General features: G+C 54.0%; 1 protein-coding gene across 6 annotated transcripts in view; it reads right to left on the bottom strand.

Moving 5' to 3' along the window:
- Positions 1-3,067: 3,067 nt before the first annotated feature.
- ABAT (4-aminobutyrate aminotransferase) overlaps positions 3,068-18,279 on the bottom strand; it is a gene marked incomplete at both ends in the record, with an annotated part of 31,154 nt that continues 15,942 nt past the window's right edge. For 3 of the 6 annotated variants that reach the window (XM_084250666.1, XM_084250665.1, XM_084250661.1), the window contains 10 exons: positions 3,068-3,189; positions 4,211-4,322; positions 7,178-7,324; positions 9,500-9,667; positions 10,392-10,529; positions 12,683-12,831; positions 13,133-13,196; positions 15,464-15,526; positions 16,007-16,099; positions 16,695-16,775. In XM_084250666.1, the coding sequence (XP_084106792.1) occupies positions 3,068-3,189; positions 4,211-4,322; positions 7,178-7,324; positions 9,500-9,667; positions 10,392-10,529; positions 12,683-12,831; positions 13,133-13,196; positions 15,464-15,526; positions 16,007-16,099; positions 16,695-16,775 (1,137 nt within the window). The remainder of the gene's footprint in view (positions 3,190-4,210; positions 4,323-7,177; positions 7,325-9,499; positions 9,668-10,391; positions 10,530-12,682; positions 12,832-13,132; positions 13,197-15,463; positions 15,527-16,006; positions 16,100-16,694; positions 16,776-18,279) is intronic. The other 3 variants (XM_084250662.1, XM_084250664.1, XM_084250663.1) reach the window with 3 other exon arrangements.

Consider the following 18,279-nt stretch of genomic DNA (forward strand, 5'->3'; position numbering starts at 1 on the left):
TAGAATATCCCCCCAGCACACCCCTAAGAAGTCTACGGTAGCTGCTTGTCAAATAATTCCTTAACAAAATCACATCCAAGCCCACAAAGGCTACATTCATTCTGATGTTTCCATTATAAATATTTTCTTTTAATTTAAGAATACTGATTAACACAGGAAACGTGGAATCCATGGAATTGTGCATATGGTTGTCAGTTACATCGTGACACGTGAATTTCTTTATCGTTTATTGGCACTGTCCACAGAATACTGTAAACAAGATCACTTGGGATGCGTGAGTTGGCGATGTTCCCTAGCTATGGTTTTCCCGCCATGAGCTGATACAGAGAGATGGTAGAGAGAAATAGATTAATGGGCACAATTTTGCATGGTTACTGAGTGTCAGTAAAAATTATAAAAAAACATCCATTTATAATAAAAGTGAGGATGTGCTAAGACTCGCTATGACTGGACCTGGCTCTCTGTGAAAGGGACGAGACTCGCTGGAGACACTCAGAGCTCCATGGCACGAGTGGGGAATGGCCTCACGTCCAGCCCCGGCGCAGAAGCACTGCTCCCTGTTCCCCCAGAGGGCAGCCTTTGCCCCACCTCCTCCAAGTCTCTACAGCCTTGAGCTCTGCCCAGAATCCTTCGCCTTGAAATTCTTCCAGTTTCTATCCCCCTACCCCCAAAGAGGACGTCTCAGGAACTCCCTCCCCCCTGAGTCAACAAGAACTTGTTGATAAATGGCTTGAGGATTTTTACGAGGAGTAGCTTCCCTTGCTCAGGAATGGATAGTGAGTCTGGAAATGACCCTTTGGGTGGAATGATTTCATTTCTCTGTTGATGCCCCATAGGGGGAGGGAGAGCAAAATGTTGGAGCCCCTCCCTCCACTGAGGAGAGCCAAGTTTCTGGTGGTGCCCTGGTTTCAAAACCCTCTGGATGCCAAGAATCTTCCTGAACGTTTGCACCTGGTGCCAGAGTGCTCCCAAAAGAAAGCACGCCACGCCAATACAGGAATTATGGTTTGGTTTGCATTTTGCTTGTTTGCTAAATAAGGCCTTGAATCTTGGGATATTGCCTGTGGAATCTGGATCCCCAGCAAAAGGTATGAGACTATGAACAGATGTGTCTTTGCATATGCTGTTCCCTTTCTGCAACACCCTTCCTTGCCTTGTCTGCCCGGTGAACTCTTGCTTGTCCTGCCAAACTCTGCTCAAAGGTCCCTTTCTCCTTGAAACCTCCGCTAAGCCTTAGGGGCCTGGGGGCACCAGCTCTGCCTTCCTGGTGCTCTTGCACACACCTGTCACTCGCTTCCCACTCTGGGTTAGCTGCTGGTGTAACAGACCGACAGTACAAGGGTCGTTCCTTGAGGGCAGAGACTAGGTTTAGTTTCGCCATTGTATTCCTACGCTTAGCCCTGGGCTTGGGCCTGAGCTGGCATGGGAGGCAGTTCCAGGAATGCGGGATTGCATAAATAAATGGACATACACAGGAGGGAAGCCTTGCGGAGAGGGGGAGGCAGCACCCAAGCCCCCCTGCCCCCCAAAAGCAGAACTCTGCCTAAAAGCCACGGCTCAGCACTGGTGAGCGGGACACCGAGGTCTGGACTCACGGCTGGCCCGCGCCTGCTCTATATACACCAGCGCCTGCCGTTCCCCAACAAAATAGGTCAATGAGCACGTCTGCTGAAGAGTGGAAGCTGGGAAGAAAACAAACCCTTGACGATCTCTGGATGATTAGTTATTAAAAGAGCAAAGTGCTGACTCGAGAACTCTGATATCCTGCCCTTCTCCCGACACGCTCACCAGGCACCAGGGGGTGAAGTGGCTTCCGTTAGGGCAGGGAACACATGCCAGACTTTGGCTGTCTACACAGCAGACCACACTCTGCTGCTGGGGGCTGGCCTGACACACTGTTGGGAGGTGAACCCACTTCAGCCGCGACCTCTGAGCTGCTGTGCATTTAAGTATCACCTGGCTGTGACCGCCACACTCACTCGTGTCAGGAAAGTCGCTAATTTGGAACGGCAGGGTTGGGAACCACCTTGAACCAACAGGCGGTGGCTCCAGCGCCTTTAATTCATGTGTTTTTCTCGAGAAATCTAAATGGGCAATGGATGCCTTGATGGAGCAGCAGAGCTGGGGGCGGGGGCTGCTCAGAGGTGGCGCAGAGTTGGATGAGCAAAAGCTAGACCAAGAGACTTCGGGGCCAGGGGCCCAAGGTCAGGCCTCACAAGCCCAGTGCCGGGGGGTCAGGTCGAAGCAGCCCTGTGCCCCAGGCCCTGGGCTGACGCGCCCTCCCAGGCCACTGGCCAGGGGCTGGTGCGTCAGACCCTTGGGCTCCAGTGGGACCCGTGGATATTCAGGCTGTGGTTTCCTCACACAGAGTCTAGGTTGACATTGAACATTGGGCCTGGGGGAGCTCGGGGAATGGAGGATGGCGAGTAGGAACTCTCACGGTGCCAGCCAGAGAGCCTCAAGGGCAAAGCCTCGTCAAGGGCAGAATCACAGTTTGGAGGGGCCCTGGATGCACGGAGGGGGCGGTCCTGGTCTGAAGGAGGCCAGAAGACCCCTCACTGTCCTGGGCTCTGCCTTCCCTCTGTCCCCACTGCCCTGCCTTCCCGAGATCTGTTACATCCTGCCCTGAACTGTGCCTGAGGGCTGGGCAGCACCCCGGGGGCCAGGGGAGAGCGTGAGACAGGGTGAGGGGCCAGCATCCTTGATGGCAGACGTGCGCTCCAGAGGGCCATGGGGCCCTGAGCAGGTGTCACCCCCTGTCTGGCTGCCAAAGACATGTCGGGGTCAAGGGTGGGCAGGGCCCTCAGGGCCCCTCCTAATACTCTGTCCAGGGTCCAAGCAGAATTCTGGGCTCAAACCAATGCACACCATTGGCTCTGCAGGGGGGGAAGCAACAGCGGCCCTCCCTTCTCCTCTCCCCCAGCCACCAGACATCCCCTCCCCACAGATAACCTTCAGCTTAGGCGTCCACCTCTGACACTTTGAGTGAAAACATGAATTAGGCAAACTAATCGATTGGACAACAGTTGAGATCAGGGCTTTCCCAGGTGGCGTGGAAATGGCTTCGTTACTTGAAGTCGGCCAGGATGTCGCTGAAAATGTTGAGGAACAGGTGTGCGTGGTGGTCCCTGAAGACCAGGGTGGGACGGAAACGGATGGATTTGTCGCCGCAGCCCCCCAAGACCACGCCTGCAAGAGAGGGCAGGAGGGTGAGGAGCGCGGGCTCCACAGCGGGGCTCCCCACGCGCGCCCGCCCGCCCCGCGTGGCCGCCCCCCAGCTCACCCCTCCCCTCTGCCTTGCTCCTCCTTCCCGGCAAGGCCGGGCTGTTGCCCTGCCCCAGGTCTGGCGATGGGGGAGTTCGGAGGGGATGGCCCTGCCTTCCTGGCACTCAAGGGTGGCGGGAAAGGCACGCGCCCCCAAGTCAGTCACAGGAGCGGAGGCCAGGCCCCAGCGGGGGGAGTGGGGCGGGGCCGATGGCCACTCCAGAGGGACGGACAGGCTGGCCTGAAAGGGTGACTTCACCCTGGGCCACAGCGCGTCCCGTCCAGGTGGTGAGACACTGGGACTCACTGTCCTCATTTCAGTTGTGCCCACCCTGGGCGGGGGGACCCCTGGGAGCTGCTCAGCTCTCACTCTGCCGTCCCCAGCAAAACCCTGCCATGGCTCACGGTGGCGCTTTGCAAACCGTCAGAATTTCCAACCTGACTCTCGGGACAAAGTGAAGGGGCTCCCGTGTCACCCCTCCAGCTAGTCTGGCCCTCGTCCTTCCCCATCCCCCAGCTCTCCCTGCCTCACGTCATCCCCCACGCCCCTCCCTCTGCCTGCATGTTCTGCCTCACTTTCCCCACCTGTTCACCCCTGGCTATCCATCAGGACTTAAGGTAAAAGGCTACTCCCTGAAGGAAGCCTTTCCTGATTTCCTGGAGCAGACACTTCCCACAGCTAATTAGTTGATTGTGCAAAGCTGTCTCGGATGCTTCCAGCTAGAAGGCCAGTCTCCAGAGGGGTGTGCCCTGGAGGTCTGCTCATCAGCAGCTTCTCTCCAGGGTCAGAGCAACGCTTTCTCGATGAATGTTTGTTGAATGAATAAATGATGTACTTGGAAACCTTGCTGGCAACTTTCTCTTCCTCTAAGCCACCTGCCCCCCTCCCCCCCCACTGGGTAAGGTGGACACCAGGAAGCCTTGCTCCTCATGCCGGCTGCCTTACCTTTGTTTCTGGCTATTAAAATGAGTTTATTCCGGATGGATTCATCTGGAGTGTCGAAGGAGCAGAAGGTGCCTCGTCCTCTCACTCTGCTGATGAACTGGGGGTACCGGGCCTGCAATGGGGAGAGCAGGGTGGCATCAGTGGTGGTGGATCCTCAGATGCCCCACAGAGTCCTGCCTCTGAGCCCTGCATGGACTCCACTGTGGGGTAAAGAACTGGCTCTGGATCCTGGGTTCAAACCCCAGCTCTGCTTCTTTTCCTTGGTGCAACTTGTGCAGGTCACTTAGATGGCCTGTGCCTCAGTTTCCTCTTCTGTAAATGGAGGGATGTAAATGCTACTAACCCAGTGGGCTAGGGGGAGAACTCAGTGAGACGAGTTCCTATATCAGGTCCTAAGTCCCAGGCCTGGCATGTGGCAGGTGCTCAACAGAAGCAGCCACTTTGTTGGTTAGCCTCTCTTCTAGAAGAGTGGTGATTCTTCCAGAAGGGCTCTAAGACTGGGAGTTGCGGTGGGTTGGGTGGCGCCCGTCCCCTAAATGTCCGTCCACCACAGATGATGTGACCTTGTTTGGAAAGTGCCTTGCAGATGGAAATAGGTTGAGATGGGGCCCTTAGCCCAAATGGCACCCTTGGTGTTAAGGGCTTCTGCCTAAGCCTCTCCCTAGAGCTCTTCCAAGTTGTGGACCAAATGAAAACAATAAAGCTTTTTGCAGCAAAAAAAAAAAAAAAAAAAAGACGGGCCCTGAATCCAACGGCTGGTGTCCTCAGAGGAAATCTGGACACAGAGACTCGCGCACAGAGCAGGCGAGGCCCCTTGACAAGGGAGGCCAGCGAGAGCCATGCGGCAAGCCTGGACACAGCAGAAGTGGCGAGCAGAGTGGCCTGAGGGGTCTAAAAAACTGCGCTTGTCTTTTGGTCGTGGACTGGGTGACACAGATGTGGATGAGACCCGTGGAGAGGTGACCATGGCAGCTTTTATCTTGATGTTGATTTTGCTCTTTTCCTTCCGGGCTTGTTTGGTTGTTTGTGATCCTTTTCTGTGGGTCCCCACTGGAAGATGCTTTAGACTTGTGGCAGGCCTTGGGGCCTTACTCTGGGCCAATCCCATATGGATGGACTTTTACCCATGAGGGGACAGGTAATTTTGGGTGCTTCATTTAAAAACTAGACTCTTGGCCTTACCTGTATTGTTTCCTAGTTTTTATTAAAGTTCCTTCCCATTAAAGTCTCCTATGTTTTGTGTTGATGCAGCGGATGGCAGAACCCATGTAGAATAGGCAGGTTTGCGGGATTTGGGCTGCCCCTCTCGTTCCCCTCTAGGAAGAGCCAGTCATGCTCATGTCTTGATTTAGGATTTCTGGGTCCAGGACAGAAACTTCTTGTTGTTTTAAGCAGCCCAGCCTGTGGGCATAGGTTAAAGCAGCCCAGGGAGCCAACGGTCACCCAGCAGAGGCTCCCCTCCTGTTGTCCATGTGAAGGACAGCACACGAGGGCGTGGGTAACCCCATGAGATTTGGGGTGCAGGGCAGGGTTAGTTCATTCCAGCCCCATGGTGGAAACGGGAGAGGAAGTCACATTCTGGTGATGAGCTGGGTACTTTCTGGAATGCTTTGAACCCTTACTCCTTCCACCAGTGAAGAAGAACCCATTTTGATCTCCTAGGTGAGGGGCCAGGCCGGGAATTCTCTCCACTGCTGCCTCTCTGTCTCGCTTTGCTGACTGATGGGGCCTGCTCTGCGACCTGGGTGTCCCTGGGGTCCTTGTGCTCCCCCACCACACAGTAGGGCTTAGACCTCTGTTTCAGTGCAGTTCCAGCCCAAGAGAAGAAAGAGTCGATGAGTAGGAAGGGCTTAGCTGTCTCTACGGCCACACTTGACCCCTTCAGTCTACCTGGGTCCAGAACCTGGCAGCAGCCTGAGGAGCAAAGTACCTTCCTCCCCAGGTCTCCATTTTTCATTCATAAAATGGAGATAATCACATTTTCCCAATTTCAAATTGTTCCGAGTTCAGGAGGGCTAGTTAAGCCTGAATTTCAGATAAACAATTTAGGATATATTTAGCATAAATATATCCCCAAAGTCACATGGGTTATATGCTAAAAAATTAACTGCTTTTGTTCAAATTTAATGGGGAATCCTGTATTGTAATTTGCTAAATCTGGGCTCTGTACCTCATGTGTGTAGGGAAGTGGGGTGTTCCTGGAGCCCCTGCCTCTGTCCTGTGTCTGGAGCCAAGTTCTGTGCCTTTTACCCCACACCATGCCTCATCCCTGCCTCGCATTTATGATTTTAAATTTAACTGGGGGATCTTGTTATTTTTTTTTCCCCCTAGGGTACTAATCTTGAGGATTAAATTAGATAAGGCATTTAACACAATGCTTGACATACAGCACATTGTCAATTAATGGTAGTTTTAGTATTATGCCCTTGAGCACGGCAGAGAAGTAAATAGGTCATGGGCTTGGAGGTCCACCAGAATCAGGGGCAAACCCAGGGGTGCCATGTGGAAGCCACGTGAGCTTGGACATTTTTCAACACTTCCACACCTCAGTTTCCCCCTCTGGAAAATAGGTGTGATAGTGTGCCTGCATCCAAAGCCCATCACAGGACTTGCCACAGGGCAGGCTATTAATAAATGGAAGCATCCTGCCTCCCTTCATCACACCACCATCATCACCATCACCAACACCACCATCGCTACCACCATCATCACCACCATCATCACCACCATCATCATCACCATCATCATCATCACCACCATCATCAGTCACCATCATCACTACCATCATTATCATCACCATCACCATCATTGCCAACACTATCATTACCACCACCACCATCACCATCATCATCATCACCATCATCACCATACACCATCAACAAGCTGAAAACCTTAGACATATCCTGGGAGCCCTGGGGAACAATGGACAGAGGTCTGGGGGAGTGGGGGAGAGATGGGGGGAGGTACCTGGAGGTCCAGCAGCCCGGTGAGCAGGGCCTTCCCGGCATGGGCTGCGTTGTTCAGGAGGTCCTCCTGCTTGATGACGTTGATGACTTCAGCCAGCAGCAGGTTCTTGGATGGGTCCCCCAGCCAAGTGTTGAAGATCCGGTAAGGCTAGAATGAGACACAGGGTGTTGGAAGGGCTCACACCCCAAAGAGGCCTACTTCTCTCAGAAACACGTTCCCCGTGCGAGAGAAAAGGAACTGATCTTGTGGACTCCTAGGTTCAAGAGGATAACTCATGTCACCTCACTGAATTTCTCCCATTGCAGCAACCCCAGAGCTACAGTAAGCCTTTGCTTTCCATCATGGAGGGGTTCTTGGAAACTGACTTTAAGTGACTCATTGTATGAAATCTTGAAAAATGTTACTTCTTTCAACGTTTCCCAGGATTGTTCTTTTCTCTTTTATATTTTACGTATAAAATATAAAACCACATTGATTGAAACATTTTTTGAAGACTTGCTATACTACTATTAGGGAGACCAAGGTGTCCATGCAATGGTGTCCATGCAATCCCCAAACCAAGAAACTGGTCCTTAATTATTACAATCCTTATTTTATAGAGGGGGAAAGTCAAGGTTCTGAGAGGTTAAGTGATTTGTCCATAGTAAACACGGTTCACGGGTGGTGGACTGATGGCAGGTGACCCTCAAATACCACTGGATTTATTCCTCCATGAATTTTCACTGTGTGAGCACAGCTAGCTAAAACACATTTCCTGGCCTCTCACAGTTAGGAGTGGCCAGGCAACCAAATCTTAGTCAAAGTGTTAGACAGAGAAGTGTTGTGAGATTTCTGCATGACTGCTAAAGACGAGGAGACAATTCTAATGTCTAGAATTGAGATGTGATGGCGAGAGCCCCAGCAGCCATTTTGGACCACGAGGCAACCTCGAGGGTGCAAACTACATATAGGAAGGGAGGAAAGAAGGCCTCTGGGTCCCCGATGACTTTGTCTGAGAGAGAAAGATTCCATATGTCCACATGGCAGTGCAGTATAGTAGTCAAAAACATGGGCTCTGGGTTTGAATCCTGGCTTTGTTATATAACAGGCTGTGCTGCACCTCCCCCTGCAGTGACCTTTAGGGCTAATGGCTTTCGCCAAGGTCCCTAGGTCCTGTTGGGCAAGGAACCAGCGTGCAGGGGGAGAACAGCAAAACTCCCTGAAGCAGGGGGAGAACAGCAAAACTCCCTGAAGACATAGATAAGACTGACCCCTATTGAAAGATAACGACCCCCAGGAGCCACTACAGGAATGCTGACCACACGGAACCTTATCTCGCCTTCTCAAGGCCCACAAACTTTATTCTACTACAACTGTCTCTCTCAAATCTTTTCTCTTTCTAAAATCTTTTCTCTTTCTCTGTCTAAAAAGGTCATTGGTTGCTGATTAAAAAAGAACATACGAAATCTAATAACTAGGCTAATTCAAATGAAACGTTACTAAACTCTGTGTATTAATAGAACTGTTAGCTTAATAATTTCTCTGTTGTATGCTTAGCCTTGTTAGCATTAATCTTAATGATAAAAATATTACATTGTGAAAAGTAAAACTCACCCGTGCTAATTAATAGTAATTTAGTGGTAGTGAGTAGTTAAAACAAAAAAGTAATCACATAAAACAAAAAGAAAAATTAATAGCCTGACTACTTAGGAATGCGCCTGGGTCCAGATGTAAATCACTGCCCTGTCAATGATAAGCTAAACCTATAAGCAAGCTGATTTCTTCACTGATGTTCGCCATTCCTATGCTTTTAGAAAACATATATATACTGGTCACCAACTCAAAGAAAATGACACTCAGATTTTCACTCTCTTGAAGCGTGTCTGTTTGTCATTTCTTTCGCTGACGCCCTAACCACCCTGCGCAGTCTCTCAACCCTGAGATGGCCTCATTGTCTACTGCTGTGCTGGTCCGCGGCAGGCTGTGTGCTCTTGAACAACTTACTAAACCTTTCTGTGCCTGAAAGGTAAAATGGGAGATGAAAATAACACCTACTTGGGTAGATGGTTTTAAGGAATGACCATACCTAGAGTGCTTAGGGCAGGCCAGGCGCAGAGCAAATGCTCAGTTTGCAGCAGAGCTGTTAACAATATTACCGCCTGTGGACACAGAGAGAAATCAGGGCAGGCTGCTGCAAAGCCAGGCCTGCAGAGAGAGCTGGATGAGCGTAACCGCTGGCTGTACATTAAGAGGCTAGGAACTGGGCCTTGGGAAATCTCTGTGACATGTCAAGTGTCAAGTGGTTCCCTACAGGGGAGGGACAGCAGGTGGGTTCTCACGCACAGCGTTGGGCCTGAGCTCCTCCTTGTGGTAGAAGCCTCCGGTCATCATCTTCTTGCTGAAGGTCATCACGTCGGCCGGGTCATCCAGGCCCCAGTGCTCGTGGGCCCAAAACTTGCCGGTGCAGCCCCCTCCGGTCTGGACCTCGTCGACCAAAAAGGCACAGCCGTGCTGGCGGAGGGGAGGGAAGGGTAAACACCCACCGCCGGCCAGCTGCAGACCCCGGGCCGCCCAACCCTCTTTGCTTTCTGAACCTCGAGCCCAGGCTGGCATCTCCGGCTGCGCAGAGCTCAACCGAGTGGGCTCGTCTTTCCGGGGCTGGCCTGAATGCGCTGGACACAACTGCAAACACTCCGTGACCCAAGGCACACAAAGACTCACTCTGCCTGGGTCCAGAGCAAGCTGATTCCTCAGAAGGAAACCTGCCTGCTCGAGTGCAGGCTTGGACAGGGTCGTTCCCGGGCCCTGCAGCTCTGCTGCTCCAAGGACCGCTGTTTCTTAGTGTTTGTGTTTAAATCAACTCAAGCCCGTCTGTGAACTTACGGGCTGGCTGAGCCAGGTACACAGAGCTGACGCCTGACAATAAATGCGTGATATAAACACAGAGTCTATCTGTTTTTGCATCTGTCCAGTGTGGACTGCACTGGGTTGAAAGAAGAGGGGGGTGTCTAGAAAGAAAAGGGGGGCAGCTGAGGGCCCCAGGAGTCTCCTGATTGGGCTAGTGCTGAACAAGATGGCTGATTGCGCAGTAAGATTTTAGGGGCATCATCACCTGCCTCCACCTGAGACAGGCAGCCTCTGAACATCTGAAAGTTTGCAAAGTAAGCTTTGCCAAGTGGCCCTTGGCTTAGGAAAGCAACCGGAAATGGTCCCGCGGCCCCGCCCAGACACTGACCTTCCTGGAGATGTCTCTCAGCTTCCGGAAGAAGTCGTCTGACGCGTGGTTGTCGCCGCCCTCTGACTGGATGGGCTCCACCACGATGCCAGCCACTGTCTTCTTCTTTTTCCGATATTTCACGATCAGATCCTCCACCTGGATTGCCAAGGGGAGGGGGCCGTGGCTCGTTGGGGCGCCCAAGTGCTTCATTGAAGTACAATGACATGCCCTAAAATGCACTGATTTAATGCACCGCACCTTGTGGGTAGCTCCCTGGCCAGTCGGGGATTGAACTTTCGTGCAGAGGCTGCGGACAGCCTCACAGTGCTGTGCTTAACCCCTTGCGCCACCAGGGGGGCCCTGATCTTTTCTAATCCATGTAAGGCTGGTTTCCTATGTCCCTGTCTCTCCGGGGAGACAGCCACAAGCCACACTGGGTATAGCATGGGGCTTAAGACAAACTTTTAAACTAGTCCCCTAAAGCTGACCCTAGGGCTGTGGCATCCAGAGGGGACGGGGCAGAGGGAGGGACAAGAACAGGCTGGAGAGGGAGTACCATGGACCATGGTGCAGGACGGTGGGTGCTCAGGGGTGGGAGAGCTATGGCAACACCTGGGGCGGGGGGGTGCCTGGACTTTAAAATATGAAAAATGGTATGAATCAATGTTACCTCAAACAAAAATTTCAATCAAAAAATAAAATAAAGAGTTCTGGGGGCCTCCCTGGTGGCCTAGGGGTTAAGTCTCAGTGCTATCGCCACCACGGCCTGAGTTCGATCCCCAGCCAGGGAGATGACCCACATGGCGCAGCAGACCTCGCCTGTCTCCCCGCTGCTCCCCTTAGCAGTGGATTTCAGTAGATGTGTCTGTTCTGCTCCCCACCCTGTCTCTGGTGAATCCTCTCACCCCCGCACCTCTGGCTTGCACCCCAGTTCTTCTATGCAAAAATAAAATCTCTAAATAAAATAAAGAATCCTGAGTTAGGTGCATAAAAAGCGTCCCTCTCATCATTTTTAGATTTACTTAAAAGGACTGGAAGGATGTTTTGATAAAAAATGAAACATACAGCAAAGGTGATGAAGATGAAGAAAGCAACAAAAAAGAAAAATATCAATAGCATTTAAGTATTAATTACCTGTTGAAGTGAAACTATTTTAGATCTGTTGGATTCAATACAATGTTATGAAAATCCCCTTCACCCATTTCTTTTGACTTTGCTAGAATGGGAGGACCAAGAAGACCGACGCCCTCCACCCCCCGGGCGCACCGTGCCAGACTCCATTCTCCCGCCTCTCATTACCACGAAGCACCCAGCACTCTGCCGAGCACCTGGCAGGTGTGAAATGTTACGTGGATGGAAACAATGATGGGCCTAAGAGGCAAACGGCCTCAGACCAGCCCGACTGGGCTCAAACCCCAAGCTGAAGAGTGAGTCCCTCCACCCCCAGCAGCAAAATCCGTCCAGTGTCTTCCAAGGGACCCCACCCTACGGGACAGAGCAAAGGGGGCTGTTGTGGTGGAATTGGAGCTGCATACCCTCACCCTCTCCCTGGCTCCAGGGCAACCCCAAAGAAACCCTGGGATTCTGGAGACCGAGGCACCACAGTGCACTAGAGGGACCAATGGGACTGTTTCTCTATATGCGCCCCATGTTCGTACGGCAAACCCTCTTATTTTAGAGTCAGTGACTGTAGGCTTTTCTGCCCTCCCGCCATTAGCGTCGATGATGGATCCCTGCGGCCCCGCACGCATGCCTGATGGCGGACACCTGGAGTAGGTGTGGGCATGCGTAGGTGGGCACACATGGGCAGAGATGGGGCTTACAAGGCAGCATCACTGGGGCCCAGAGAGAAGAGAGTAGAACTGGTGGAGAAGCAGAGACCAGGAGAACGCCAGAGAGCCCAGAAAGAGTGGAGACTCGCCAGGGGCTGGGAGGCCTGCCAGCCTCCTGGCCCCACGGCACCCCCGCCTGCCGTGTACCTGGTAAAAACTCAATAAAAGCCTGAAAAACCCCCCAGGGCTCCAGGACTCTCCTTTACGCATCTGCTCGGGTCATAGAGATCCTGCTCTGGGCCCTCCTGCCGCTACAGTGACAATCGCTCTACTCCCTCCCCTGCTGCTCTACAGAAACTGGAATGGTCCCCCAACCAAGATGGAGGGGGGGATGCTGGGGTCTCATTCCTGGGGCATTTGGGACTCGGGGCCTCTCCGTCCCTCCCAGGGAGCCCCACACGGCCCAGACAGACTCTCCTCCTGGGCTGATTCTGGGGTGCAGAGGGGGCCGAGAGGGCCCGGAATGGCCGGCGTTACCTCTTCTAGACAGCGGGCCTCCTCTTGCTGGTTCTCCTTCACAAACTCTTCCAGGGGGTACTTGAGCCGCGGGAACGGGGCGATGGGCCAGTCGAAGGAGGGGATGTCGATCTTGTGGATGGCTTTGGAGTGCGTGGTCGCTAAGCAACCTGCCCAGCAGAAAAGAAGGGTGGTGCTGGCTGGGGAAGGGGGAAGTCTTTCAAAGGGGGTGGCTGGCACTTCAGCCCAAGACTTCAAATGCCCAGGCTGACTCCTCACGAGTGAAGCGTGGGCTTGGACGGGACGGAGATAAGGGTGCAAATCCCAGCCCCACCGTGATCAGCCTGGGGAAGTTCCTTCCCTAACTCAGCCTCAATTTTCACCTCTGCAAAGTGGGGTCAATTTGCAGCCAAGAGGTGGACACAGGCAGTGTGAGGTCCAAGGCAGCCACGCCCAGCCCGGAGCCCTTACCCATGGTCCTCCCGTGGAAGGCGCCCATGAAGGAGAGGATGCTGTAGTCGGGGCAGCCGGGGGCCTGGAACCAAGACAGTGGTCAGTCAGTCACGGTCAATGGGACTGTGCCCGGACGACCTCGAGGGGCACCAAAGCCCACCAGAGCAGCTGGAGCCCACACAGGCAGGGGTTGCAAATGCTGCCCGGAGGGCAACGATCAGCCAGCGACGTTTGGCTTTGCCCACATGGATACAAAGAATTTTAATGTCTTGCCAAATTTAAAATCAGATTTCACAGGAATATCTGCACTTCTGGCTTCCCACACGCTCCATCACTTGGGCCACTTTTCTGCAAGGTGTGGGAGGCCAAGGGTTGGCCAGGCCGCAGCCCCAGGGACCCGCCACCTGCCTTGCTCCGTGACGGGCTGCTGGGGCTCTGGAGTTCCCGTCTGGCTGTGACAGGCTCTCCCAGCCCCCTGCCCCTTCACCACCCCCTCATTGGCCTGCTCCAGACTCTTCCGGCTTCCGCACCTCCCAGCTCGGTGCATCCCTGCCTCCCTGGGCTAGAGGCTGAGCTGGGTACAAAGCCCCAGGCCATTGGAAGGTGTCTGCTGGTAAGAACCGGAGGGAGGCATGGGGAGGACCCCACCTTTCCCTCTCCCCATGGCAGCTGCCCCTGGGGTTCAGGATGGTTACAGGGACTCCCAACCCCCTCCGGGTCTCAGGTGAGGGCACGGCAGCTTGGCTTCCAGACCCGTGTCCAGCAGCCTCAGGCAGACAGCTGGGGACACCCCAGAAGCCACCCCAACTCTCTGGGAGGTCAGTGCAGCATTTTCTCAGACTGGCTGGTCACCAGGTCCCTGAGACTCCAGGGCAGAGCCCCACTTCCTCCTCCCCCATACCCCAGAAACGCTGGATCACAGACGTAACGCAGCCTCGCGCACGTCTGGAGGCAGTGTGAACACGCGGAGGGAGGCCTGTGAACGCTGATGGGGCAGCGTGTCCAGGAAGCCGCGAGGAGATGAAAACAGGCCCGTGCAGGAAATCCATGGTCACAAGGAAAAGGAAAACCCTCAAGAGTATGTGGGTTTGGCTGTCGAGGGCAAAAGGGGTGGACGGACCCTTTGCTAGTGAGGAGGGGTGGGGGGGCATCTTCTAATATATAGAAGATATATTAAAAAAAAAAAGACCAATCTCACCACCCAGAAGCAACCCACTGTAACCGTGTCACAGCATTTTTCTCGTGATTTCCTGTGTGTTTGTTTACACGGCTGAGCGCACGGTGTCCATACAAATCCCATCCCGCTGTTCACACTAGAGTGTCGCTCCCATGTCTGCATGCCGGGAGGAAGCCTTCGTCACTCTCCGGGCTGTTCACAGCGGGGACCTGAGCTCAGTGGTCCTTGACTTACTTTTTTAAAGCCACAGACACTTGGGTCTGAGTGGGAATGCCACGGACAGAGGAGGCCCATCCTGGTGGGAGCCAGCTGGGCGCCTGGCATCTTCCCACTGGTTTTCCCTGGAGCCCCGGCACTGCTGTCCCCCAACAGTGGCCTCTGTGAACTGCCAGGTTTCCACCTGGAACCCCGACATTGAAGTCCTCTTTCCCCATGACTGGATATACAGTGACTTCCAATCTTTTCTGGTTATCGCTCCCATACACGCCCGCGGGTGCACGCCCCTGCACATTCACGCTTGCTGGCGTCTTGGATTATTCTCGAGTCTACGTGAAGGTGTTCTGAGACCTGTCAGATCCAGGCAGCTGTCCTGGGAAGGTGGTAAGTGCTGGTCAGGCACAGGGCACGTGGCCTTGATGCCAAGGGGAGGACTCTGGAGTGAGGCTGCTTGGGGACCCCTTGCTATGGACTGAATGTTGGTGTCCCCCCCACCTCCAGTTTACATGCTGAGGCCCTAAGTCCCATGTGATGGCATTTGGAGGTGGGGCCTTTAGGGGGTGGTGAGGGTGAGATGAGGTCCTGAGGGTGGGGCCTTCATGACGGGATTAGTGCCCTCATGAGAGACACCAGAGGGTGCTCTCTTCTCCTGCCCACCCGCTCCTCTCCCTCTCTCGCCCCTCCCTTTGACAAGTAAGGACACAGTGACCAGGCAGCCACCAGCACGCCAGGAAGAGTCCTCCTCACGGAACCAAGCAGCCAGCACCTTGAGCTTGGCCTTCCAGCCTCCGGCACTATGAGAACACACATTTCTGTCATTCAAGAACCCCAGTCTACAGCATTTTGTCGCGACATCTGAGACAGACTAAGACCCTCCTATGAGGGCAGGGGCCGTCCACCAGTGCAGCCCGAGGGGCGGGGGCAGCCCCCCAGGACCAGGGCCCGGCTGCACGTACCTGGTTAACCATGCACGTCTCCAGCTCCTCTTTTGAGAAACCCGTTTGTCCCCTTTCCTTGTTCTGACAAAAGAGAACAGAACAAAACGTCAGATGCTCTGGGCAGACAGACTTCCGCTTTGCACGTAGGCCCATATCTGGCGGGATGATGAGGAAGGGCCTTCTCCGGGGCGGGTCTTAGGTGTCGGTCACTGCGTTTGTGCACGAAACACGAGGCTGCTAACGGTGCTGGCGGTGAACTCAGCAGCAGAATGCAAGGTGCTTGCTGTTCCACTGGGAACACCAAGCTCTGCTGAGCGGGCCCAGGGGGTGCCAGGTAGAACTGCGTAATCACATCAGCCGGTTTCAGCGTCAAAGCCTCGGCTGTCCGCACCCCCTCCTACTGAATGTTGCTAAGCCCAGGTCCAGGCGGGGCCTCCTGGGTTCTGACTACACTCACTGCCGTGCACCACCCTGATTGGCTGGGACAAGGAGTGCCGGGGGCAGCGTGTGCACGTTTGTGTGTGTGCATGCACGCGCTCCTGCTCACGTGCTGAACCTCACCCGGTACCACATGAAGATGGTCTTGAAGGCATTTTCGTTGGAGCAGGAGCCACAGGACATGGTGATGAGCTGGGACATGCCCTTGGGAGCCACCTGCAGGGCGGGGAGAGAGCCTGGCTCAGCTGCGTGGTGCCACCCCTGGCCGGAGTGGAGCCAGCGCTGTGGGTCCTGCGGGGCAGGGAGGCTGAGGGAGGTTGGGGAGGGTGGTGGCAGGCATGCCCCAGCAGCAGTGGGGCTGGGTGGGGGGGTGTGGGCTTTACCAGGGCTGGAGGACAAGTCTGGGAGGCTGGGAGGGCCCGAGGTTGGAGGGCAGGGAAGAAAAAAAGAGCAAAGATAACCCAGCTAGTCCCTCCTGCTGCAACCACCGCCCAGAGACACCCCCATTTACAGCTGGAAATTGGGGGCCTGAATGCCCTGAACCCTCATAACAATGCAGGAAGGCTGAGAGAAGAAACTGAATGCAAAGCTCCTCTCTGGGGCCACCATGCATCTCCCCTGAGTACCTCTTTTTCCTAAACACTCTTCCTTCTTTTCTTCAAAAGGAAAATGACAAACACTCTTTGTGAAAGCAACAGCACAAAGGCAAGACAGGTTGACTGTTGGGGCGGCAACCCTTTCCTTGCACAGTGGTGCCCCTGGAGGTGGGCGGCGGGCCATGGCCCCAGGGCTGCAGATGCCACAGACTCACCGAGAGCAAGGATTTCCGCAGTTTCTCCACAAAGTTCTCTGGAGGCAGGATGCCCAGGGCCGGCCGGTTGATGAACGTGCTCTGCAAAGGGGCCAGGAGACAGGCTCACCCAGGGCTGGACCTGGCGCCCCACCGGCCAGCGAGCTTCCTGGGGGGTGTCAGAGGCTGGGGCCGGGGAGCTGGGGGCTCTGTGGGTGCCGGGGACACAGAGCCTCCTGTGGCAGCTACAGAAATCGGCTGAGGTGGTTCCGGGTCTTTGAACAAGTGTGGGTTTGGGCTTGTGATACTGCGCCGAGGTGACGACATGGGCCGCTGCTGCAGGGAAGCTGGGGAGGGGGCACTTTATACTTCTGTGGGCAACTTTCTGGGGATCTACGGCTCAAACATCAGCATGGCTCAAACCCCCAACGTGGACTGTCACAAGTACTTTTGAGGACACAGAACGAGAACTCTCATTCACAGCTGCTGGAAACGCAAATTTGTACAGCTACTTTGGAGAGCAGTTTGGCAGACTCTTATGTTACACACACATACACACGCACACACGCATGCCTGGGCCGCCAAATAGGAAGCGTATATCCACATAAAGATGTGAATGTTTATGTCGGCTTTGCTTTTTATTCGCCCAACTCAGTGTCCCTGCAGCGGGGAAGGGTTCACGCTTGGCGGTCCGTGCCCAGCCGGGAATACTACGCAGCAACAAAAAGGGCCAGTCCACCAGGCGCATGAAGTAACTTTGGTGGGAGGACAGCAGAGTCACACAGTGGGTGAGAGGAGCCAGGACGGAAGGGTCACCCCATGGGGTCCTCTTTATACCAAACCCTGGAAGGGGCAAAACCACAGGGACATAAAACAGCTCGAGTCGCCAGGGGCTGGCACAGGGACTGTTCTGGGCCTGGATATTTTGTTACTGTGGTAAGACATGCAGCATGTTTGGTTATGGCCCTGCCCATTTCTAAGGTCTGTGCCAAGTCCATGCTCACTGTTGTGCAGCCATCCCCACCAACACCCGGAAGTGCTTCATCTTGCAGAACTGAAACAAACATCCTTTGAAGAGCAGCTCTCCCTGACCCCACCCCCAACCCCAGGATCCACTCTTCTACTTTCTGGTACAGATTCGTGACGCTTGGCATCTCAGATCCATGGGTTGACAGCATTTGACCTTTTGTGTCTGCTTCTTTCACTGAGCATAACATCATGCTCTAGCCTGTGGCAAGATTTCCTTCCTCTTCAGGACCAAGTAATATTCCACATCATGCTTACCCATGCCTCTGTTGGAAACGACACTGTAATCTTGAAAAACACGCAAGAAAAGGCACGAAGGGGCTGCTCTGGACGTTCTAAATAAACCAGGGTTTAGCAGGGACATCTGATGAGGAACTGAGTGTGAGGACGGCAAGGCTGGAAAAATTACTTGACCCTCTACATTGATCTGTTTTTCCTTCAAATTGGGAAGGTGTGGGTGCTGAGAAGTATCTCCCTCTGCAAGGAAGTCAACAGAGCAAACCCAGCGCGAAGTGCTAAGGTTGGCGGGGGGTGGGGGGGTGGGACTCGGGGACTTTGGGAACCTCTATCTCGGACTTAA

The sequence above is a fragment of the Talpa europaea genome (assembly GCF_964194135.1).
Source record: "Talpa europaea genome assembly, chromosome: 12".
Taxonomy (NCBI): domain Eukaryota; kingdom Metazoa; phylum Chordata; class Mammalia; order Eulipotyphla; family Talpidae; genus Talpa; species Talpa europaea.